Here is a 26,300-nt window from a genome sequence, read left to right on the forward strand (position 1 = left end):
CAGATTCCATTTGGCAGGAACTGCACAAGATAGAGAGTGCTGAGCCAGGGCACATCAGTGAAACACAGTGACAAATGCTGTAAGACAAAGGCTCATATTCTTCAATAAATAAGGTGCAAAGAAAATAGTGAGATAGGGAGTTTATAGAACTTTTAAAACTTAAAGAAATTAAATTCAAAATTTTTAAAACTAGGCAATAAACTATAAGGTCCAAGAACAGATGGTAAAACTGTCAAGAAATGGGAAGTGATTAATAGGAGTTGGAAGAAAGGACTGGAATTACAACATAGCTCAAGGTGAGCTTTGGATGTGTCCTGCAAAGGTCTGCTTCAGGAACTCAAGGGTGTTGACTAGAAGCTGCACTTTTGTGTGATTTTCTTGGTGTTTTGTTTTACAATTTGGAAAAAAAAGTTCTTAGGAGTAGACATTTACATATGCAGGTCCATATGTAACACATATATGCTATCTGTGTGGAGATGTATCGCTAATGCAGTGAAAACATCAGAGAAGGGCACAGGGGAACACCAGCTGAGAATGCGTTTTCTGACCATCCAAGAGACTATGATGTTCTAGGAAAGCTATCTCGGAGGATGAACTGTGAGGCTGGTCAGACTCACTGAACCTTTCTGGATCTCCTCTGCAATTCTCTCTGTGAGAATGTGATAACCAAACAGTTGGGAACTTCCGGTGTTGCCCTTCTCAGCAAACTTCTTTAAGCATCTGCTATGTGCCTGTCTATGCTGGTCCAGCAAGGGTCCTCCAGGAAGTTTACAGGATAAAAGGCAAGCACCTGACAGCTGAGACATAGTACAATGGATTGTGATAAAGAGCAAGATGGGGTAGGATATGTGCACGGAGGAAGGATAAAGTGATCAGTGTGGGCTTCCAAGAGGAGGTGATAGAGGCAGTAAAATTCACTCAGTGTTTAGAAGGAGCACACTGGATCATGGGTAGGAGAGAGTGAGGTCTGGAGTGGAGAGCAGTAAGAACAGTTGCAGAACACCAATGGAGAGTGCCACTAGAGGAGATAGGAGAAGAATTTGCTAGGTGTTTAGGGCAGAAGCTGACAATTCTGAGACCAATTGGTTGTGGGCAGTGAGGCAGTGGGAGGATCCCAAAATGACCCTGTGGGCCCGGACTTGGCACTGGACTGAAGTAGTCATTGCCCTCTGTGGGCTGTGGGCCTCATTTGCCCTGCTTGCCTTGGCAGCTTCCTTTTCCAGATGGCACAAATGGCAGAGGTGGGGGCTCGGGGGCAGCCAACACCTGGATTCTTGGGTTGAGAGAGAGACCTGGAATTTTACCCAGCAACCAGCCAGAAGAGTTCCCTGATTCCTGGGTTCAAGCTGAAGCCTGGAACCGAAACACATCCAGGGCCCCTGCCTTGCCTCCTTACTGAGGAGGAACCTGGCAAGCAATGAAATTTCAAAGCTGGACTTGGACTAACAAATCCACTTGTGGGAGTTGGGAGGCTCATTCAGCTGAGATATGTATGTGCTGGTTCCCTCGCCAATTCGTTTTGTTTCTAGTTGACAAGAGACAGGTGGTGGATGCCTCTCCTTCATGTTTCTTAAGCAGATGAGGCCATCTCTATTCAGGACCACAGATAACCCTCAATCCCCACAGCAAGTTGGTGAACCCTACAGAGAAAGCATACAGTGCTCTTCCATGTGTGGGCACACTTTCCTCTCTCAGGAGGGTAAACTGAGGAAAAAAATACCCTTAAAAAAAAGCTTTTGTGATTACAGGGTAATATATCTACAATGTAACAGAGAGACAGACAGAAGTGAGTGGAGAGGAGTGAGATGGGTGAGCAGTGAGCAAGAAAGGAAGGTAGAAGGATAAAAAGAGTTCCTGGGTCTTACCATTTTCTGCTCATCTGACCAGACATATGTGACTATTTAATCACTCGGACACCTCAGTTTCCTCATCTGTAAAGCAAGAACAATGCACACTTACACTATTGCAGGAAGAAAGTCATGTTAATTTTAGTAAATTCTGGTCCCCTTTCCCTTTTTGTGCCATAGCTTTTGATCTATGAGAAGAGCTAAGAATGTGTGTCTCCAAGAGTTGCAGCAATGATCGAAAGCTCTTTGCATATTCTAACATGTCTTAAACATGTCATGGTTCACTGTGATAGGAGTTTCTGTGTTTCAGTGCACCACAAACCACTAGAGGTGGCTGCTCACTATTCCCTGCCTCCCCAGTAAATGTCAAAACATGACGCCATCCCAAACTCTGCTCTAAAGGCTGACGGCAGGGAGTGATTAGAATTCAATGTCTAGAAAAGGTTCTGCAAAGCTGCTTACCAATCTCTTGTCATTCTTTCTGAGACTCCATTTCAGAAATGAAAGGTTTCCTTGCCTCTATGTGCAGTAACAATGCAAATGCACACCCAGAACCACTGGATGCCTGAGGAGCTCTATAATTAGATGAAATCTGCAATGCATGGTTATAGTGCTTATGGGCACAGAAATAAGCGAGCATGCAGGAGCTGCTGTAGGGATTCCCCGGGACTTAGTACTTTTCTCTTTTTTAAGATTGATTGATTGATTGATTGACTGACTGATTGATTGATTGATTTGAAAGTCAGATATACAGAGAGGAGGAGAGACAGAGAGGAAGATCTTCTGCCAGTTGATTCACTCCTCAAGTGGCCACAGTGGCTGGAGCTGCGCCTATCCAAAGTCGGGAGCCAGGCTTGGGTGGCTGCATGCTGAATCACTTGAAACTGTCTACCCCATGCAAACCATGATCTGAATTCTACACATGGATAAGCAGATCTGGGCTTGCTTGCTTAAAGGAAAACATAGCCGGGCCTCCTCCTTAGCACAGATGAAGGCCCTGGCTTTGGCATCAGCCCAGTACATCTAGAAGCAGGGAAGACAAGTATCTGGTGTGCGCACACGCAGAGACCTTTCACAGTGACCCTGTCCTGCACACAGAATGAGATCCACTTAGCATCCTACACTGGTCTGGCTTAGTGCTCACTCCTGCCTGCAGGAAAGCTGAGTCAGCAGGGAGACAGAACACCGGCAATGTGGAGAAGAGTCCGTAGAGTCGTCTCACCCGTCACAAAGTATATATGGGTATTCAGTGAGCAGCTTCTGTTCACCAGCATTAAGGTGTCATGGAAATGTCCAAAGGAAATGAGGTAGTGTTTTCTTTGGGGCAGACTATGTCTAATTTAATATTCCCTGTGCGTGGAATACAGAGACAAAAAGAAAGGTAGGAGAGAGAACCAAAAGCAGTTTTCCAAGATCCTTGCACAAGTGGACTTTCTTGTATTTTATTATTATTATTTTCTATGATACTATTTGGTAAATATAGGAATTCCCCCCTCTACCTTCTCTTCTTCCCCACCACCATGTTATTACAGCAGCAGCAGCAACAAGTCCAACATTCTGCTATTTAAGAACATCATGGCATTATAGGTATTGACAATGGTGGAAACTTAACATCATATTGTCAAGGTGTATTTAACAGTTGTACTGGGAGTCCTCCTTTTATTTGAGAGTAGCATACCAGAAAATAGACATGTTGAAGTGTACATCTCTACAAGGGGACTTTCAAAAGCTCATGGAGATTTTGAACTAACAAGATAGTTTGGGTGTAGAAGATTTTGAAATTCATACAAGTCTTTTCATAATATGCATTTCCCAGAAATGTTCTAGAGGCCCCTAGTATACCAGGCTGACATCCACAGAATTTATCTGGCTGATGGTGATCACCACTTAAGCTTTTGTGACACCTGCTGAGCAGCTTTCAAAATTGCCTTCCTCAAGTTTGCTTCCACTTCACACCTGAAATAAGGCATTCTTATTCTTCATAGGTGCTTCGTGTTATTGAGACACACTGGCCTTGGAATTGGCTCCTCCTCTCGTGAGGCTGCCTGACAAAGTGATGCCCTGCCTTCTCCTTGTCTTACCTCCCCAGGGTGCCCAGGAATAATGAAGTGTTGCCACACAGTGCTTGTACAGCCTGTGCTTGGAGGGGTGGTTTCCCATCTGCCTGGAGCCCTCGGGGGACAGGATGCTACACAAACCTTCTGTTTGTATCTAAAACTCCCACAGAGAGTTCTTCTCAAGGTGATCTATAAAATCAAAACTGTGCAAGTGAACAAGAGCAAACCCCCCAAAACAATACCTGAGGCTGCGGAAGGAGTCACTTCCCTGGCTCTATGTCACTTGACCAAGGACAGGAAATGAACACTCTTGGTTACTCTTCCTTGTAAATGTCTTATTCCTAGCTGCCTTGTTCACATTTCTCAAGTTCCCTTCTATGACTTCTCCCTTTTACGTTGTCCGCTCCCACAGCCTATACATGCCATTCCCTGAACAAGTTCTTCCACTCACAGACCTCCAACCACATCTGTCCAACCCAGCTGTCCTACTCACTGCCTCAATCAATGTCTTCATATTTCCCAGGGGCTAATCTCACATTCCCCTGAATCAAATTTGTCAGCCCCTGTGTAGACTAGCTGCTCTCCACGTACTGACCAAGGTGGGATGCCAAAAGCACTAGTGTCACCTTTAATACATGCTAATACATGCATAGGGAGATTATCCCTATGCCTTTTCCTGCCCTTCCCAGTATCAATGCTGTTGCCCTGTGCTCATTCCTGCTTACCTCATGCCTCAGCTAACTGAATCTTCTGAACACTTTCTACCTCACTGTACACTCTACCTCCCACCATAATTGTCTTTCAAATTCACCTATCCAATCTGGCCAGGCTCTGATTATACATCTGAAACATGTGCATATCACCCACCGGGTGGTGACATAGTATGCATTGTTCCTTGTCAACGCCTTTCCCATGGCACCTGAGTTTTTAGAAACTCCTAAAACACTGGTCCTTCTTGTTCATTCGATGTTTCAGTCACACTCCCCACTCTTTAGCACTTTGACCACTTCTCATCTTTCTAACCTTTAAGGCCTAACCAAAAAAGCTAGTTCTTTTGTGGACCTCCTCCCCTCTTACTTCCCTTCCCCATTTTCTGGAATTCCCTATAGATTGTCACACATTATATAATGGTCATCAGTTGTACTTCCACATACTACTCAGGACCATGATCTCTCAAACCACACAGACCATACATCTTTGGTCCTGGTATCCTGATGCCACCTCTGTATCTGGGAGGAGTACCTGGTCAATGAATAAATATTATGATAAAACCACAGAAGCAATAACAAATAACTGCAAGCATGGGGGACTCACCAAATAATGTTATTCACAAACATTATTATTATGACTAAGACGCACTGTAACACCAACTGAATGAAACCTGGAAGGGTCCTCCTCTTAAGCTTTAAATCTTCCTCTAAAACTAATGAAGAATGAGAATGAGAGAAATCAAAAGATGACCTAGGTTTGCTCTGAGAAGTTCCTATAGCACCTAGTCAGAGATCAATACATTAGTTGTACTAGTTTTATCATAATAGATTAGGACATTCAGACAGGAAGATTACTAAGAAACACCAAGAGACAAGATGAGTCCAATTTCATTCACTAAACATATCAGACAATGAGAGATATGAAAGCCAGAAAAATAAGCTTCAATTTATGAAACAAACAGCAGATATAAAATTCCCCAGCGTATCTCTCAAGGTACCTTTTAATAACTGTTGCAGATTATTGGCTGAAACTAGGTAAAATAAAAATAGAGACACAAATGGCCGTTCACTGGTTAAAGAAAAAGAGATGCATTTCCAAAGATAAATAGCATAATGGCAATGAATGCTCCACCAAGAAAGGAAACTGTTAAATATATCTCTGGAGGGAAGTGGGGTAGAAGTCCCTGAGTTGCTAGGAATATTCTGACACTCAGAGGAGATGCCCCAGAAACACAGGTTACTATAGAACAGAGCCTTGGAGAGGGCATGGTGCTTGAAGAGCTAAGTCTGGGGTGATATTGGAGGCTTGAATGAATGAGGAAGCGTTCTCCTCACCGATATCTCAACTAGAATATATTCTGTGCCATCACTAACCAAACTGGACCACTTGGAACCAATGTCAAGCCTGGTTCTCGGCATCAATGCTCCTGTTTTGAAGGAGAAAAGCCATGTGTTCCTCCCATAATAATGAGATAAAATTCTCCTGATATGTTGCATTTGCAGCAGTTGCCTAGTGAGAAAGTGAGTGGTAAAAGTAAAGGAGAAGGTGGGAGAATCCGTAATTCAAGCCAAATAGTTGATGTTCATTGCAAAGTTTCTCAAAAGACAGTACACTAGTGAACAAGAGATAAAACAAACAAACAAAAAACTCTTAAGCATGTAGTGCTTATCTTGAACAAATGGAACTTTGGAAGAAGGGTTGGCTACAAGGAGTGGGGAAGGGAGATTTGTACATAACAGAAAGTACTGCTGTGTAAGTGGAGATCAAATGCTAGGTGCTGCATAACCCTGTGTTCTGTGCTTCTCCACAGAGTGGTGCCCATGACCATCCAGTTCTCCATTCTCATCATGCTGCACTCAGCTCTGGTCCTCATCACCACAGCAGAGGATTATAAGTGTTTGCCCCTTGTCCTGCGGAAAACGTGCTGTTGGATTAATGAGACATATTTGGCCCGGAATGTCATCATCTTTGCCTCCATCTTGATTAATTTCCTGGGTGCCATCCTAAATATTGTAAGCATCTCAAGTCCTTCCAAGCCTGTGTGTCTTGTGTACAGTCAGAAATTAGCAGCTTGTGGAGCCTCCAGTTTCTGGCATTGCCCTTCGTAATAATACCACTTACCCTTATGCTGCTCTCTGGTCCTAAGCTCACAATGAGCAAAGATGTGCTTCCTGTCCAAAAGGTGCATCTCGAAGTGGGGTAATTGTCTTTTTCCCAACATGGGAGTTATCTACTACAAAGAAACTCCAAAGCCCTCTAAGTTTTCTGCTCTCAGGCCAATCAATTGTAATTTGGTAAGAGTTGCCATTCATTTGTCACCAATATTCACCTACTGTGTGCCATGCACTGAAGGAGGGAGCTTGAAAGTTTTCGTACCTAATCCTCACAGAAACCCCGTGAGGTAAGTCTCATTATCCCCACTTTATGGCTGAGGAAACTGAGGCTCGGAGACATGAAATAACTTGCTAGTAAGGTCTGTCTGACTCCATGACCCACACGCATTCTCTCATACTGAGTTATTTCTCAGAGTGGGAGTGGGGTGGGTGAAGTGGAAATGATAGAACTGCCATTATTGAGTACCTACTATGTGCTACAGGTGGGTATCACAGCCTCCATTTAATGGATGAGGAAACCATGTTCCATGAAAATTGAGTATCATGATTTCAAGTGAAATCCAACTGACGTGATATGTCCCTCTTGTTAATCTACCTTGTAATGACTTCACTGTCTCTAGAATGGTGTCATGGTGGCTACAGGTGTTTTCTATATATGCACAAATAGTCTGTGTTTATGACTAAGGCAGCTAAGTCTGAGGAGTGATTTCTCTGATTCCAGGTCTTAAAATTGGCACATGGCTAGTTGGGAGAAGCTAAGGGAGGAATCCTTTTGTGGCTGAGACCATCACTGTGCCCTTGGGGCTGAGAGAAGATCTCCAAGTTTTCAGAATCCAAAATGCAGACACCCACAATTCACAGCCTGTGACTCAATTGAAATGCAGTGTCCAAACTGACTCTGTAATGACTCTACCCATGCTTTGTAGTTGTCCTTGTACTGAAGGACTCCATGGAATAAAGAAACAGGAAAATCACCATCAAATGATAACCTATAGATTCTGACAGGTGAAATGGAACTGCTGTGAAGTGGTAGTCTTGATGGTGTGTCGGATATTCCTGGGGTACAGGACTTGGAAACCAGCCCAATTGCTCTAGGTAGGGTAACCACTGGGACCATCCACGCTGCACTCATGTGTTAGGAAGATCAGAGGTGCTGGAGTCAGATAGACCTGCCCACAAATCTCAGCTCCTCCCATTACCATCTCAGTGGCCCTGGACAAGTTACTTTACTTCTCAGAGTTTCATTTTTCCAGTTGTAAAATGGGGATTACAATGGTAGCTCCATGCCAAGGTGGCTGTGAGGCTTTGTACTAAGTGTCTGGCACAGAGGAGGCATTGGGCCAGTGATAGTTATGCTTTTATGAGAGACACAAGATCTCCAGTAGTAAATTCTGTCCTTAGAAAGCCCATCACCCCCGCCACATTAACTGTCATTCTGGAATACGTGTCCCTTGAGACCTCAGATCCCCTGCCCACCTGCTGTTGAAAGGAGACAGGCTGTTAGCTTACCCCAGCCCTCTTCTCCTGCCACCCTCCTCTCTCTTCTGAGCCCCTCATGCACACTCCCGTGACCTCATGTGATTAGGCCAACTGAGAAACGTTGAGTTCTCAATCAGCTCACAAAAGCTATTTCTGAGCCTGTACTTGTTTCCTAAATAAAAAAGATCAAAGTTGCTCCTTCCCTTCTGAAACGAAGCCCTGTCTAGGACCCAGTGCACCCCAGCCTGAGCTGAGTCCCCTCGACTGATAGCACTCTGCTCCATTTCCGACACTCACACTGACTTTGTTGTTCCTGTGTTTTTTGTTTTTTGTTTTTGTTTGTTGTTGTTGTTCTTTTATTTTTTTTTAATCCGCAGCTGTGGTGTGATTTTGACAAGTCGATACCCTTGAAGAACCTGACTTTCAATTCCTCAGCTGTGTTTACAGATATCTGCTCCTACCCAGAGGTATTTATTGATAAGCATCCCCTGATGAGAGTCGGAGAGATAGCCCCACCTCCTCCAAGCCCACAGAAATGGCTGAAAGGCCTGAAAAAGAATCCAAGAGGCCCATTTCCTTGTTCAGCTTCTGCCTCCTCTCATTTCTTCTTCCCTTTCTCTTTCCTTCCTTCTCCCTGACATCTTCTGCTTCTGTCATCTTTCCTGTCCCCTCCTCTTCCTGTTCTGGACCTCCACCCTTCCCTGGCTCATGCCCTTCCTCTCTCCCATTATTCTTTCTATCCCTTTTCATAATTTCCTTCAGTGCTGCCTTCTCCTAACTTGTCTGAAAAATCCTGTAATAGACAGTGCCATAGTCTAAATCACGCTGCTTAGTGTTTGCAGGAGGAAAGAAGAAAGGGAGGAAGGAAGGAAGGAAAGAAGGAAGGAAGGAAGGAAGGAAGAAGTTAGTTAGTTAGTTAGTTAGTTAGTTAGTTAGTTAGTTAGCAGTTGAGTGGTTCCCTCATACCCCCCAACCAGCCCCATCCCTGGAGACCTGTGGGTGGACACGTCCTGAGGTCACACTCAGAGACCTCCAGCATATGGGTGAAGGAGCATCTCCTCAGCAAAGAATCACTCTGGCAAGCATTGTGAGAGGAAAGCAAGTCCCTCTTCCCTCCACCCGCACATGCCAGGTACCTGATAACCATAACATCAGGAAATCCTGCAAAGAGATGGGGGGCAGGGTCTGTTGCTTCTTCATGTTGTACCAAAGGAAATGAGACCCAAGAAGGTAACTTACTTAGTACACTCAGCCCTGCACCTGCCTGTCTTCCTTTCCCCTTCCCTGTTTCCCTTCCTGCATTTTTTCTGCACTTCCTTTCTTTTTTTTCCATACAGCTACCAAGAACTGGTATTGTAATTTAAGCCGTATCTGCCTTATCCCTATGCCACACTTCAGAATCCAGGCCCAGTCCCTAGAGGAATAACTAGCTCTTCTTCTCAGGACCAGCTCTCTTCAGGATTACCTGAACAGACATGAGCCCTTTCTTCCAGCAAGAAATGGACCAAAATTAGCATTCTCTGTGGAATGCCAGATCACTGAGAAACTCTTGCCTTGGAGAGTACGGGTTCATGTTCCAAGTTTGGAGGACAATGAGTATGTCAAGAATTGAATGGCCAGAGCAAGACAAAAGCTGGGTTTCCCCTCCAATCAGGCCCTGTAACTTGCTAACAGTGAAATGTAAGATTGAGTCTTACTTTCTCTGAACCTCAGTTTCCTCATCAGTAAAATGGGAAAATTAATACCTCCTTAAGGTAGATACTAGAAAGTTACCTGTTTTCACGGTGCTTAGATGAGCTGATGAATATTTAGTTGCTAACATACCACCTAAGATGGAGGAGATGTTCATCAACTATTAATCTGTGCCTCCACCTCACTCTAAATCAACTTTGTCGACCCTAGACCTCACACCAGATCCTCCAAACTTAGGGCTACAGATATCATAGATATGCCAGTCCTATGAAAGTGGTAGCTAAGCTTCTTGATCACACAGCTTCATTTCTATGTCTCAGTTTCTTGTTCTATAAAAATCAGTAATATAGTACCTTTCTCATTGGGTGGTTTTGAAAATTAAGCAAATTAATAGATGTAAAACAGTTAGGGCCATGCCTGGCACAAAATATCTACTAATTAAATGCCAGCTCTCATATACTTATTATTTCCAATAGAAAGACTGCACCGTCCATTTACATTATTAAACATGGAGTTACACATATCTGTACTGTGGTGCTAATGTACATGTCTGTCATGAAAGATAGTCAAAAGTGAAAAAATGTTTTTAAACGCCAGAAAAAATAAATATGAACCAATGTCTTACTATTTCCCTCCACAACCGAAGAGTTCAATTGTGGCCGCAGGACAGATAGGCAGCTACTATACGCATCAGCTTGAGGCGCCCTTTGCCTTCCTCTCCTCTGTGGCTGTGCTACTCTGTCTATGCATTTGTCTGCCAACCCAGCAGAAATTAGAAGTCCATGCCTTGAAAGACTTGCTGTGTCCCCCAGCAAACCACCTCTTCTCTGCGAGCTTTGGTTTCCTCATCCAATGCCACACTACGCCACCTCATGAGGAACAACCCCCAGTCCAAAGTCATGTTATAAACTGCATTGATATGCACATGAGACTGTGATAGCTTATGGTATAAAGCATAGTTGAATTCTGAATTGAGATCATGCAAGCTACTGAAAAAAAAATAAGAAAACAGAAAATGAGAAAGAACAATGACATGTTCCAGCTGTAATCTGAGAAATTACAGAGGGCAGAAACATGCGTTGTTAACATGAATGCAAGTCACACGTACAAGCAAGAACGCCTATCTCTCCAATGGAGGGCCCTCAGGAGCTCCCATGCAAACTCCTCCGTTTTCACATCAAGCCCCTTGACGGTATGCTGTGGCGTGTCTGAGTAAACAGCTCACCATACTGTAGGAGCATTCAGAGCTTGCTCTGAACGGATCCCTGAAAGTCAGTGTTACCATGGGTTGATATTATCCATGTTTTGGCATCCTGACATTTTCTCTCCTTTTTCACACTTTCACTAGGCATCATCCAGTCTTTACTTTTTCTAAAAGATGCTTTCCAATATAGAGCTTGGAGAGTCAGCTCAGCTGTTTCCACTCAGCACCTTGAGTGACCCTGCAGACTTACACACTCTCATTCCTAGACTATGGAAAATTGGGCTACGGGCTCAGGGAGTCACAGAGCAGTCTCTGTCTTTGCCTGTTGACCCTTCAGTGTGCTGTCTGCACCACCAGTTACAATGGCAAAGAATCAGGTTCTACATGAGTTAGTAAGTTTGGATTATCCCTTTGGATCACAGTGACTTTTGAAACTTTTTCTGATATTTTCCGTTCTTGTCATGTTGGTTTAAAAAGTCCCAGCTACTCTGCTTCTTATCCATCTTCCCTCTGTCATTCCAGGAAAACAACAAATCATGGGCTAAGTACCTGGATCCCTGCCACCAAAGTAGGAGACTAGCATGGGTCCAGGCTTGTGACTGGGCCAGCCCCAAAATTCTGTTAGTAGCATTTGGGATGTGATCCAGTAGGTAGAATATCTCTATCCCATCCGTGTAAATTTAATTTTCAAATAAGTAAATAAATACTTAAGATATAGGAAAAAACAGAGCACCCCATTACTTTATAAGAGTACAAAGACTCACTTCCAAATGGTACATTTAATTTACTCCTTCGTTTAATATTGCAAGTTAAAATTAACGGGCAACACAAATAGAAATAAATTCACTCAAAATCCATTTGAATGAGCCTCTCAAAATTGTTGTCTGATTAATCTTTGGGATATCCTATGTGCATTTTTCACTACTGTGTTCTAGTTCTCCCCCTTAAATCCCCAACAATTCCTAATCAGCTTTTCTGCATTTCTTCTTCCATCAGCATACAGACACAGTAGTCCCTGAATTTTAGTCTCTGTAACTTCCATTTTATTTCTTAATCTTCTGCTTTGATGATCATACATGTAGGTAGGGTTGAGCAATACAATCTACATCTCTCAACTTGATCTGTCTTCCTGAGTAACACAGCAGATCACAAACACTGTTGCCTGACAGGCACAGTCACTGTATTGAGCCCAGTGTCTTCCCAAGTTGGAGAAAACAAGTCAGGGATCAAGACCCCAAGAGACAGAGACAGGTTTACACCAGGCTTTCACAAAGCTGCACTTCTCCCTGCTTTCTCTTCTCCTAGTGCCTGGCCCCATCCCGAACATACAATCAAAGTAACAAAAAAAAAATAGACAGCGATGTGCTAGATGTTGACTAGCCATCTCATTCTGATTGATGACACATGGCTTACTGCACCCAGGAGGGTTCAGCATTATACTCTGAAGAAGAAAGTTCTAAACCAATGGATTTCTTTCCATGAAACTGGATGGTAGGCAGAGATGACAAGAAGGTACTAATACAGCTGATTGATCCATTGTGCAAATGCATGATTATACTTGCTTTGTAGACCTTCAGGAGCCCTTTAGAAAACATCTGAAATTGTTCTGGCCACCTGTGGCATTAACTCATGATCCTCTAGCATAGCCCAAGGAGCTAATTCTGCTGCTTTATTATTTTGCACTCATGCTATTGTTTTCCCAGTTTCTATCATGTGAGATCCTCCCCATCCTTCATGCTTCAGTTCAAACTCATGTCTCCCACACAGGCTTCCACACAGGCACCTTCTCCCCACAGAGTACACTTGCTATACTTCCATTCTCTCATTGTGTTTTAGCACACTGCTGGCAAAGTATTCTGTAGAGTTATTCACATTTTCGTGCTTGCTTTCCATTTTAGACCTGAGCTATCCCTTATTAGCCCTCTCCACATCCAGTGTAGAACCATACCTTAATTTCAGTTAGCTTCAATAAGTGATTATTACGTTCAAAAACCTCGGCTCTTGGAGCCCCATAAGTTCCTATCCCAAAGGTTCAAGCTTTTGATTCAACATACAGTTCATAACTTGCATTGCACAACCCTTGCATGCACAGTGCAGGCAGCAGTGGAACTAAAGCTTTCATTTCTCCTCCTCTTTCCTTTGTTCCTGGATAAAACAATGGGTTTGTGAAATTTCTCTGGAGAAAATAAACTCTGAATAATGAGCACAGTTCACACATAGCATCCTTGCGCACAGAAACATCTAGAATAATTATCTACCAATGTGGCTGAAAGAAACATTCTTAAAGGATTCTATTCCATTTGATCCAATGACATAATTGGGTCTATTAGAAAAAAAATGACAAAAGTCAAGGATGCAGAGTGGATGCTTACTTACCCCTTAGCCTATCTCACACATCACAGAAGCGAGGCCAATGCCTTCACTGGGAACATCCAGATTTGTTGCTATCAGTAGTTGAAGAAAGGATACATGAATAAATCAGTTTCTCTTAATAAGTCAGAAGATGCATCTTCAAATGTTCTTCGTGAATTTTGGCCGTTTTTACCTGTCTCCAGAAAAAGAAGACCAAAAAATGTTACCAAAATCCATGTATGCCAAGACTGGAAGGGATTTCAGAAATGATCAAGCCCAGTGTTCCCACTAGAGTTACATGTACACAAACCGGCTGTGTCTGGATCACCTGCATCACACTTTTTTAGCTACAAATCTCAGTTTGCTTAAGTCTTATGAACCTCAGTTTCTTCATCTGCAAAATGGAAATATGAGTCTAACTTGAGCAGTTCATTTGCATACTAAAAAGAGAAAATGTGAGTAGAGATCACAATATTACTATTAAATGGGCTTTTGACAACCCAAGCTTTGTTCTTGTTTCCAATTGGATAGTCAGAATCCGAATGCACCATCCAGAATGATGCTTTGAGATGACTTTATAGGCTGAAGACCTCACCACCAAAGGTTGAAATCTAGCTGAGCTGTGACACGTGGGGACTACTCCATCATTCCAGTTCTTTAATGATTATAAATGTTTATAACTAATAGCATATTCAGAGGAATAAGCTGGATCTCAAGCACCTGTAGACATCCAGGAAAGCTTAGAGAAAAGGATATCTGAGCTGACATTTATTGGCAGAATAAGGTCAGTCACAGGGTAATGGCGGATGGACAGGAGCTTGAGGATGCAGAGCCCTGAGACACAGGAACTCTGGTGGACAACAAGGCTTCTGGCTCGGGGAAGATGTGAATCATGACGTCATTCTCAGAAAAAGGCAGTGTGGGTTTGAGACTAGGGAAATGAAGAGTTCTGTTGGGACCTGTTGAATTTCCAGAGGCTCTGGGACCTCCAAGATGAAATACTCCACCCACAGTGTCGAGCACTGGGAGAGGGAGCCTCTTGCCCTCCTATCCCCTCTGATCCCTGCCTTCTCTGTTGACAGTACTTTGTCTTCACTGGAGTGTTGGCCATGGTGACCTGTGCAGTTTTCCTCCGACTTAACTCTGTGCTGAAGCTGGCTGTGCTGCTGATCATGATCGCCATCTATGCCCTGCTGACTGAGACCATCTATGCTGGTCTCTTCCTGCGTTACGACAACCTGAATCACAGTGGAGAGTAAGTGTCCACCATTTTGTGTTCAAAATGTGCTCAACTTTCTCCCGCCAGCAAAAGCACTGAGAAAAAATGATCAAAAGACAGTTATTGAAACTTATGGGCTGACTAGATACTGATTTGTGTCTCAACTCATGAATCCACTAATTTATAGACCTAGGCAAAATGCCTGCTCTTCAGTTACATCAGTCACATGGATAGCTGATAATTTAGATTTGGAGTAAATATTAACAAAATAGGAGCTCCACTCCTCTGCAAACCTGATAATTTGTCATTTCTTTCGTATGAACAACTGTAAAACTTACAGGGTCAGATCATAACTTGCATATTGCCATATTAATTATAGTAACTGTACTGAGCACACATCCACTTGGTGCTGGATTATTTTTTTCTTTTTAAGATTTGTTTGTTTTTATTGGAAAGGCAGACCTAAAGAGAGAAGGTGAGAGAGTAATTCACTCCCCTAGTGACTCCAACAGTCAGAGCTGAGCCAATCCAAAGAAAAGAGCTTCTTCCAGGTCTCCCAGATGAGTGTAAGGTCCCAAGCATTTGGGGTATCCTCTACTGCTTTCCCAGGCCACAGGTAGAGAGCTGGATGGAAAGTGGAGCTACTGGGACACGAACTGGTGCCCATATGGGATCCTGATGCATGCGAGGCAAGGACTTTAGCGACTAGGCTACTTTGCCAAACCATGGATCATTTTTAAAGTATAGATACATAAAGAAAAAAGTCTTAGCCTAGATTTCTTAGTAAAACGAGCCTGAGGCAAAGTTTAAATGCTAATGCAAACTCAGTGCTTGGGAGTAGGGGTAATGGGAAGTGAGGAAGAAAAGTCTGGGAGGCAAATGCAAGTGTCTACCTTGGCAACTGAACTGTGAAGGGAGTGGGTGGATGCCTGGGTATGTCTCCTTTCTTAGATGATTGAAACATTTCTGGGCAAGCTTCTTGGTGGAGGAAACATGTCTCAGAGGAGAAGAAAGCCAGAAATGTGTTCTCCGGTTCCTTCTTTCTCCCTTCCCTATTGGTCACAGTTCTCCAGTGCTGAGCACACATTCTAATGTCATCATTTGCCTCTTCTATACCTCTGGGGAAACAGACCCCACACAGGCAGGAACAGAAGAGTCAAACATGGAGCACTACGCTGGTTGGCTGGAGGTGAAGAAAGCACACAAATATAGCTGAGGCCAGAATAAGTGCCAAACAGACAAAGAGAAAGACAAAGCAACCCAAGGAGCCTCAGAAAATGCACTGGAAACAAATTGTCTGAACACCTTTGAACAAACTTTTGGAAGCAATGCAAGCAATTAGCCATGCTTACTTTGGTACTTTCATAAATAGAAAGTTGTACAGTGATTGTTGAAATTTCATCCCCTAGTGCCGTTCTTCCCCCTTCCTGCCAAGAGCAACCTCTAGCACACTGCATGTGCTCGCATACATAGGGTTGCATTCGTATTTAAAACACATATTTAGCTATGTCTTTGTAAATCATTTATGTTGTTACTTGGTTGTTACGCAATATTGTCTTCTTCCAATCCATACAGATTGATATCTATAGATCTCTTTTTAGCTGTTATTTGTAGTATGATGCAATATGAACATAGCCAAAATATTTGTATTCTCTGATCTACTAATAGATATATAGATGATCAGTCTTTCCTATTATACAAAATGTTTCAATGACCATCCTGAATATACCTCCTAGATGTACTATATAAAAGTGTTTTTGCTGGATTGTAGGTTATTTGAAATTTCTACTTTTTAAAGGGCTGCATTGCCAAATGCCTCCTAAAATAACCCCCTTCTTATAAGCAGAAGCTCTCATCTCCTCATTCTCATCCAGACCACTATTAGTGGTTTTCAGTCCCTGCTGAATCAAAGATTATGGCTCATGTGTGCATCATTTTGTGTACTCACTGATTATTTGATTTTGCTTGTAAATGAATTGGTAGTTTATTCCCTTTTTCCAGTTCTCTATTGGATTGTTCAACTTTTTCTCACTGAATTTGTAAGAATCACTTCTGTGTTTAACTGACAAAATCTGTCTATATTTATAGCATACTATATAATTTTTTGCTCCATGTATACATTTAAAAAATGACTAATCAAGTTATTTGATACACATATTAGCTCACATGGGTGTCTAAAATTTTACATAATTAGATCAACATCTTCCCAGTTCTACCTCCAACCCACCTTTCCAATCTCTGATTTCCAGAATTCAATTCTTTCAGATTTCATGTGAGTGACAACTTATTGTATGCTTATTTCACTTAAAACAGTACCTTCTTGGTTCATCCATGTTGTGGCCAGTCACACCATTTTATCTTCTTTTAGGCCTGAAAGTGTGCGTGTGTGTGTACACTTCCATATATATTCTCTATCCACATTTTCTTTATTGTGGATCAGGGTGATCAGTTGATCACCCTTAGCTTGTTTTCCCACATTCGTTGTAGTTTTAATCACAAGTGCTGAGGAATGAGAGTTTTCCATAAATGGTTGATATCAATGTGTGTCTTCTATAACCGTAGACCACGTATTTTCTCAGCTTTATCCTATTGAGTCCTCACAGTAACTTTCCAAAGAACTCAGGCGAAGACAAGTCAACAGTCACTCATGTGCATATGCCTAGTAAATAACAGAACTGGATTCAAGTTTGGTTCCAAAGTCCACCTTTATGAATTCTTACATGTTTTAAATCATGCTCAAGAATTTACCATTGTATTTCCAGGTTTGAAAGAAAGAACAGTTCCAAAAAAAAAAAAGATGGTTGTTGGCAACAGATTCCCATAACCATGGAGAAATAAGCATCAAAATAGAAACTGAGATATGAACAAAGCTGACTGCCTTTTAGGGAAAGTAGAGTCATAGGAAATTGAAGTAACAGACCCGATCTGAGGGACTGTATATTGAGCTAGGTTCCATCTCAGGTGAAATACCCCCGCCCCCTTACCCATGAAACTATAACCCAGGTGAGAAAACCATCCACCTCCTGCTTGGCAGCAACACTCAAACCACTGGTTAAGCTGCTCAAGTATGACTAGAGGGAAAAAATGAGTTTCACTTGGTTCAGCAATGAAGTGTGCAGCAACAAAGGCTTGGCAGCACTGCAGATCAACAGGACAGTAGTCACAGTGAAGCTGGCTGGCATTCACCAAATGTTCAGGCTATTGGGAATAATCCACATTTGGGGAGCTTAAATTAATTCAGGGAAATTCCTGCTGTGTGTTCCTGAGCATCAGGTCTGATAAAGGCAGATGCAAAGATAAACTCCAATGTTTATTTCAGTGCTCTTCTTGACAGCCAAGATTTTGAATCAAGTGCTGCCACTTGTTATTACACATGTCCCTGCCATAGCACAAACTCAGCTGTTAAAGTTCCTCATCCTCATCTGTTCCTAATTGTTCTCCCAACGTCTACTCTCACTTCACACTCACCAAAGCCATCTGGCCAAATTATGCTTTTTTATAAATATTTGTTTCTTTTTTCTTTTTATTGGAAAGGCAGATTAGACTTACAGAGAGGAGAGACAGAAAGAGCTCCCATCCACTGGTTCACTCCCCAAGTAGCTACAGCAGCTGGAGCCAGAAGCAAAGCCAGGAGCCAGAAGCTTCTTCCGGGTTTTCCATGTGAGTGCAGGATCTCATGGCTTTGGGCCATCCTCCACTGCTTTCTCAGACTACAAGCAGAGAGCTGGACGTAAAGTGGAGCAGCCAGAACACTAACCAGTCTCCATATGAGATCCCAGACCTAGTAAGGCGAGAATTTAGCCACTGAGTCACCATGCTAAGCCCCAAATCACATATTTTAAAGACGCCAGGGGTTCCATACCTCCCAGAAGCCAAACGTTTAACCAGCTTGATAAAGATTTCAAAGTTCTGTTTTCCTGGCCTGCTTTTATTTCTTCCATCTTACCTCCTACAAATCACCATTTTGTAGCCATGAAAAATCATATACTCTTTCCCAAAAGAGCTTCTACATAAGTGTTCCCTTGCCTGATAACTCCTTAAGTCCAGCCCATCTTTCTCAAAACCCAATCCAAGCACACTCTTCCTTGGTGACTCTATCACTGGCCATTCATCATTTTCTAGTCTACGTACATAACTTGGTGTCATTGCAGTTAAGTCCCTGTTGCCATCGTAGATTTCCATTTGAATAGGAAGTTTTGAGGAGAAGGGCCATTACTCATGTTCATATTGTCAGCACTTAGAGAATCCGGCAGTAGGTGTCTCAGTATTTGTGGAATGAAGTAGTAAATGAATGGATGACTAAAAAGCACATCAGCTCATTTAGAATTGTATCACACTATTGATCCACAGGAAGCCAATTGTCATCTACAATCCCTTTTATCTTTTTCTCACTGATTCTCTTAAATTGGGTGCTCTCTATGATGTAAACACCATTTGCTTTGGAATTGATATTTTGAATTTCACACTTATAGTAATTACATCTGACTAAGCCTTCTAACTTACTCTGGGAGCTTTATCTTATTGGCTTTTTAAGTTGTAAATAACTGATAATCAGGAAGATTCTATTTTCCTACCACTTATGCCTTGCTGTCTTCTTAAAATAAAGGTAAGATGTGAAAGTACTCCAAAGGGTTCACAGAAATTTGAATTAAAAGATAAATTTGAGTGCAACTTTTTTTCTGAATACCACGCATGATTTGATTTCATTAAATGCATTTTCCATGAATCTGTTGAAGTTCTGTTGTACTAGAATGCATTAATGCAATATAGTTGAGGTTAGAAAATCTAAAATCAGATTCTCTTTTTTCTAACCGTTAGTGACCACATTCTTCATTTAGGAAGCCAATGAAATATGTTTACTAAGAGCCTAAACAATGCTGATACCAGTATTTACCAATCCAACTTGTCAGTGATAGTGCTGGGAGATTGTCTTTTTATCTCCATTCTGTATTTTGGAAGTGGCAATGATAGTTTTCATGCTATTCCTTTCTTCTCAGTGGAACTTAAAGGACATTTATTCTAATTCAACAATGAAAACCTTTCAAGATCTAACTTGCACCTTGCTACAAAATAGGTGCTTACAAAAGCGACTAGTATCTCCTTTGCCTTTCATTTTATATTAGCTATTCTTGCCTCTCCAATCCCCCAAACCACCTTCACATCCACCCCCACCACACACACATACACATACACGTCAGTATGCCTTATTTTCTGACATTGCTGTTTCTTCATTTTGGTACCTGTAAGCAAAATAGTATAAATAGCCTCTCAGAGATTTCCAAGCTACATATAACCCATAGTTACCAAAAGTATCCTTGTAAGATTCATCAAAAATGTTTGGTATTGAAAACAAACCTTTAAGATAGAAGATGTGTTACAAGACAAGACTTTCATATACCATAATGAATTGAGTGAATAATTTCAAGAAAAATCAGACACCTAAAGCTATCTGGATGGAACCAAAGAAAATTGATGTTGACAGATTCTAGAAGCCCCATGGAAAGGGAAACTAACTTATTGATAAGTTTGAGTCCCTTTTATTCATTCTCTTAGAAATATCCATCCTTAGAAATGCTCCATCCTGGAAAATAACTGGAATTGTCAAGATTCATAATCTTTATAACAATTCTTCCTCACTTATGCACAAGGTTTAAGAGTTCACATATCTCTTTAGAACTAATCATTTCATTTAGTACCATGATAACTTTCTATTATTTTTTTAGATTAGATTGAACTGTAAAATTACATAGAGAGGGAGAAACAGAGATATATTCCATATGCTAGTTCACTCCCCAGATTACTGCAGTGGCCATGACTTGGGCCAGGCTGAAATCCAGGTCTCCCACATGAGTGCAGGGACCCGAGCATGTGGGCCATGGTCTACTGTGTTAGCAGGTCAGCAGGCAGCTGAGTCAGAAGTATAACAGCATGATATGCTGACATCATAGGCAGTGGCTTCATCAGCTGTGCCTCAATGCTGGCCCTGATCATTTTTGATGTAGATTTCATCACCCAATTTTCAAAGAGAGAGGCTTTCATTCCCACTTTTCAAAGACAGATAGTCTCGGTTTCTGGGTTTTTTTTTTTTTTTAATTATTTTTTTTCTCTCTTTTTCAATTGACTTGTAAAAATAGCCAGCATTGATGGGGTACCATGTAAATGGGTAAAGCTCAACTCAGGGTAAGCATTTATTATTTCTTTGTGATGAAGACATTCAAAGTCTTTTGCTGTAGATTTTTTGAAATACATAGTATGCATTGTTACCTATAGTCACCATACTGCATTAACAATTTTTTTCTTCTGTATAATTACATATTAGTCTATACCCACCAGCCTTTCCCTATCTTTGATTTCCTTTTACAGCAGGGAAATTATTGACTACTACTTATAAGTGAAAAAGCTAGCTATGGATTGCAGGTCTTAATGTCATTTGTGGTCAGAGTACTTTTCATTGAATTACTTCCAATTCCCTTGTATTTATTTATATACGGCTATTAATCACAGCAAAAATAACCTTAGGAACTCTCCAAGTTTGTTGCTGTGTTTAGAACCGGGGATGGGCAATCCTGGATGTGTAGTATTTCAGATGGTGTCCATCCACACAGTGGGTTTACTAGGGTTTCAAAGAAAAACACCTGTATAATCATGTGCTGAACAATATGTTGAACAATATATGCTGACCAATACCAATAGCTAGTCATATAGGCAGGAACACCAGATGTGAGCGTCAACAAAGAAAACCAGTCAAGATCTGCTCAGCTAAGACCATAAAACAAAATCAGTAGAGGCAAGGCACAGAGCAACAGTATTAGCAACATTTTCCAAAGATGGTTAGAGCATTGCCATCCTGAAATGCCTCAGCAGTTTATAAGGGTCATCAGAGATGAATTTATGCCTCATATCCTGATCTTTAACAAGGAGCTTCCCCAGGTCAGTGCTTCTCCTGGCCCAGGGGCACCTCATCAGTCTTGGTTACTCAAGGAAAAATATGATAACAACACACAGGGTACAGTTTTACTCAAGCTTGAGCAAAGTTCCCGCCCACCATCTTCAGCAATGGTGCATTTTTTACTTCAGTGCTGCAAATGCAGAATTAGGGTCTGTTACTCAGCTCTTGCTATCCAGTCCTGCAAACCTGCTCATGCTGTCTGCGATTTAGCACATCAGTCCTTCCCAGAAATTTCAGATCATGCTCAATCTCATGATCTTTCCCCATTATGCACTGCTTTGCCTGTTCTCCAACATTCCAAGAGGGGCTACTTTATAGGATCCATTATAAGGGTTGGAAGACTATGGTATGTGGATCAAATCCAGCTCATGATCTATTTTAATATGTGGTATAAAGAGTGGAAGAATAGCAAGACAGGCATAGCTATGAGAGCATGAAGACCTCGCTAAGCATCATGGAAACTCTGATATTACCAGAAGGGCCTTAACCAAACAAGAGTAGGGATATTTTGAAACAAAGTTATTTGATTAAGAAAAAAGAAGAATCAAAATGGAACAAGATAAAGAAAGACCAGATGGAATGCACACATAACTTGCCCATTGGATTAAAGCTCTTTAATTATGTTGAATGTAATAATAGTGTTCCCCAGGGATCTGGTGTCTTTTCATTTTTTTCACTGACCCTCATGAATCATGGAGCAGGTTCTGGCTATTGCATTCATTCACAAGAGAGATCATACTGTATAGAAGGAATGAAAACCTGGGAATAACCCAAACATTACCATAAAATATCATAGGTGTCAACCATCAATCCATCTCTATTTAATAAACACAGCTATTGCTAGGCTCTGAAGAGTCATATATTAGTAAAACATTATAATCTTGTGCTATGTAATAATGCCAACATTAGACTACATATATATTAGAGGTCCCTTAAGATTATATCACATTGTAATGAAAAAAAAACTGTCTTAAGTAAGCTCTGTAATGTTTTCACAGTCCGAAGTCACCTAACAATATAGTTCTCAGAGCAAACTACTGCCATTAAGCAGTACATGACTGTATATACCCTTAGGGAGTTTAAGGGCAAGCAATTATAAATATGTGCATGTAAGAGGACATTATAGGAATGGAAAAAACATTAATGAGTTCTGAATTGATAACTGGTTCTGTGCACTGGAAGAATTAATTCACATCTAAACCTCCATTTCTCCTTTTCTAAAACAGAGTTAACAGCATCTTGATTGTTGATGCAAAGAAGTAAGCATTATATGTAAAGTGATTATTACAAATATGGTATCAATTAATAAACACAGTCTTCAGTAGATTACAGAATGAAAGATAAATTAAAATTTGAATTTGATATTTTAGTAGCTTAAATGGGAACGGACAATTACATTACATTTTTGGAGGAGAACTCACAATAGTGAAATTTCTGAGTAAGGTACCTACGATGTGAGTTCTCAAGTTCCTCTGTCAAAATTGCCAATTTGACCTTGAGAAGTCTTCTCCAGGGACCTCAGACTACTACCCATAAAATAAAAGTCTTGCAAAGAATGCATTATGTATGGTATGCATAATGCAGAATGGGCTATATTTACCAAGTACATACTATGAAATATTTAATTATATGAGATTGTTTTTCTAATCTGTCCTAAATGGAAAGATAGCTACCAAAATGCTGTGAACCATGTGCTTCTAAACTTGTAAATACATTTTTGCACAGGGAAAAAGAAAATTAAGTTTGGTTGACTTCAAGATATTATCTATTGTTTTCTTTTTTATTTTATTTTTTTTATTCATTGATTACATTGTTTTATGTGATACAGTTTCGTTGGAACTGGGAATCACCCCACCCCTCCCCCTGCCTTCCCCCCATGTGGAATATTCCACCTTCTTGCATATCCACTGATCAAGTACAGTTGAGATTCCCTCTTTGCAAGCATAAACTAAACATAGAGTCCAACATCTTATAATCCAATCTAGTTCTTCAGCTTCCTGGGGAGACCCTGACCGGTTTGAGGGCAGAACCATCAGATTATCAACCCGATCAATTAAAGGCTCTAATGTACCCTCAGCAACAATTAACTATTGTTAAGAATTATTTTTATTTACTTGTGAATTTTCATTAGATTCCAAATTCATGACAAATTAGCATAAGAATTTCTGTATTCAGTAACAATCAAGCATTATCTTTTATTATACAATAAATAAGGTTTTCCCTAATCTTATTTAGAGAATTGCATTTTATACATGAATTTTCATTTAAGAATGCCCTTGTCTATTAGCATAGGATAATGGTAGTATTAATTTAGCACTTTATCAGACCAAATAGATCAATTCAGAAGGCTCTGTTTTCAAATACACCCAAAAATCAAGCGATGTATTATAATTCGGTACATATTTCAGCCACTTAACTCTTTTCATAAATTCTTTAAAACAATCATACAAGTTGCAAAAAGGAAAAAAACCTCTCTATTTTCAAATCACAATTTCTTTTAAATGCTTATTAGAGTGGCTGACTATGTTGATTTTGTAATCTCTACTCAAGCTATTTTTTCCATCGAAATACAAGTAACAATTCAAAGATCATTCACAATTTTCCTTTGCTTTTCCTTCTGAGTTTGGTCTAGTCATCGTGATTCTAGTCAAAGTGATTCAAGAGGCATTATGTTTGCTCTTGAGAAACGTGTTTCAAGTGATAAATTGTTGGGCTTCAAGAAAATCTCCTGCATCACAAAGAAAAAGGACATTGTAAGTGCCAAGAAGAGCAAGGGTCTGGGGCATATCCAAAAATAGCTAAACATAGAATTTCTCCAACTCAAGCTAACAATGTGAATGCATGATCATTGAGAACAACAGTACCATCTGTAAGAGGAGGTGTAGGTGCATCACAGGTCAGGTACATGACCGTGATTTACCCACTTAATCCTCACATTTCCACAGATGGTGATATTCGCCTCTCACGGGTAGGCAAACAGATTTAAAGATGTTACATGTCTTTTCCACGGTCAGATAACTGGTCAGCAATGAAGCTGAGCCTGAAGCTTTGGCCCACACAAAATCCAGCAATCGTATCTTTGCTGCTTTTTTCATGGCTCCACAAACTTCAGAGGCTAGAAAATTAAATCACACTAAGGAAACAAATGGTGGTATTATTACATGCCTATAATACAATAGTGACCATGAATGAGTAATTGGATGTAAGGAATTTCATCCCCACGGAACCCCAAAATGTAGTCATAACAACATGTGGCTCACCATTTCTTCACTTCAACACTCATGTTGGACAACTTCAGGAAAACCAAGCAGTATTTTCTTCTGAGTCTGCATGTGATCCAAACATAAAATTTGACATGTATTTTTTAGCCCTGCCTGCACCAGACACTTCAGCCTGGCTAGCTACCAAACCAAGATAGGCCCCTCCACCTGAAAGTCCCATCCCACTGTTTCTTGCTGAAGTTTTATCATCTTTTAAGTTTTCTTTGAACATTTAGCCATGCTTGCTTTAACTCCTCATGCATTTCTATAGCAACAGAATAGATCCTTTTTGTGTGGTATATCACATTATAAAATTATGTGCATGTTAGATTCTTTTTCTCACTGGACTATGAAAACAAAGCTATTTGCCTTCTTCACCTCTGTATCCTAGAGTACTTCTGACACACAGTAGATGCTCAATAATGATGTTCTCCTCTCATGCAATTCAGAAGAAACATAATAATGAGTACCATCTATTCATAGCATCTCATCTCCAAGATAAAATCACATGGAACTTAGAATTCACAAATTTGGATCTTGCTTCAGCCTACAAAGTTCTTTAGACTTCTTGGGCCTCATATATACAACGTTTTTGGTCCCTAAACATATACAACACATTCATATTTCCATTTCTAACTCCTGGCTCTATCATAGTGAACTTGACTAAGTTTGTCCATAAGGTTCTTTATTGCATAAAGCCACCGAAAAGCTGGCCTCATGACCCCGTTTCCCTGATCACTATGCCAGTTCTATTACTATACAGCAAAACACAAGTGGAAAAGCTTGATGTTGGTGTGACCAGCTTGTTGCTCAGTCTATTACTCCCTATGGTAATTGCAACTCATTCATAATGACCATGTAAAAGTTACTTCTAGTGAGTTGTGAAGATATAAGTGCTTACATTTGGGGAGAAGATGAAGCAAGAATATAGACTCACCTGCTTTTAACAATAAGAAAATTCTGAAGTAGTTTACAGTGGACAACATTAGGAGTCTATTGATTATAATATCCGTATTGAGGTGGCGGTGGTAAATATGGAGAGAAGTGAATGGACTGAGAGTATATTTGGTGGCAGAGAGGACAGCATTTGGTTAAAAGTTGAGTAGGGAGTGAGGATGAGAACTGACCAGGTCTTGGTTTTGCTTTGTACTGGAGCACCTGGGTGAATGGGTTGGGGTCATTGCATGAGACAGAGTAGCCTGGGCAGATGGGACACAGATGAGGTGAGGTGAAGTATGTCATGACATCTTCAGGTGATTTGTTCTTGAGAGTCGTATAATGAGTTTTCTTCCTTATGTCTGTATACTTACTCATTTCAACCACATCTATATATTTGAAGTCCAAGATTTCTTCTTTCAACTTTTTGTGTTTCCTAATAAATGTGTTCTGAGAAAGGCTTCATTTTGTGATAAAATG

At 40.9% G+C, this 26,300-nt stretch overlaps 1 protein-coding gene across 1 annotated transcript in view; it reads left to right on the plus strand.

Annotated features, from left to right (window-relative positions):
• Positions 1-26,300, plus strand: part of ADCY8 (adenylate cyclase 8) — a 225,053-nt gene that overhangs the window by 170,748 nt on the left and 28,005 nt on the right. The window contains exons 10-12 of the mRNA XM_004580732.2: positions 6,426-6,627; positions 8,586-8,675; positions 14,539-14,711. Coding sequence (XP_004580789.2) covers positions 6,426-6,627; positions 8,586-8,675; positions 14,539-14,711 — 465 coding nt within the window. The remainder of the gene's footprint in view (positions 1-6,425; positions 6,628-8,585; positions 8,676-14,538; positions 14,712-26,300) is intronic.

This window comes from Ochotona princeps, chromosome 9 (assembly GCF_030435755.1).
Source record: "Ochotona princeps isolate mOchPri1 chromosome 9, mOchPri1.hap1, whole genome shotgun sequence".
NCBI lineage: Eukaryota > Metazoa > Chordata > Mammalia > Lagomorpha > Ochotonidae > Ochotona > Ochotona princeps.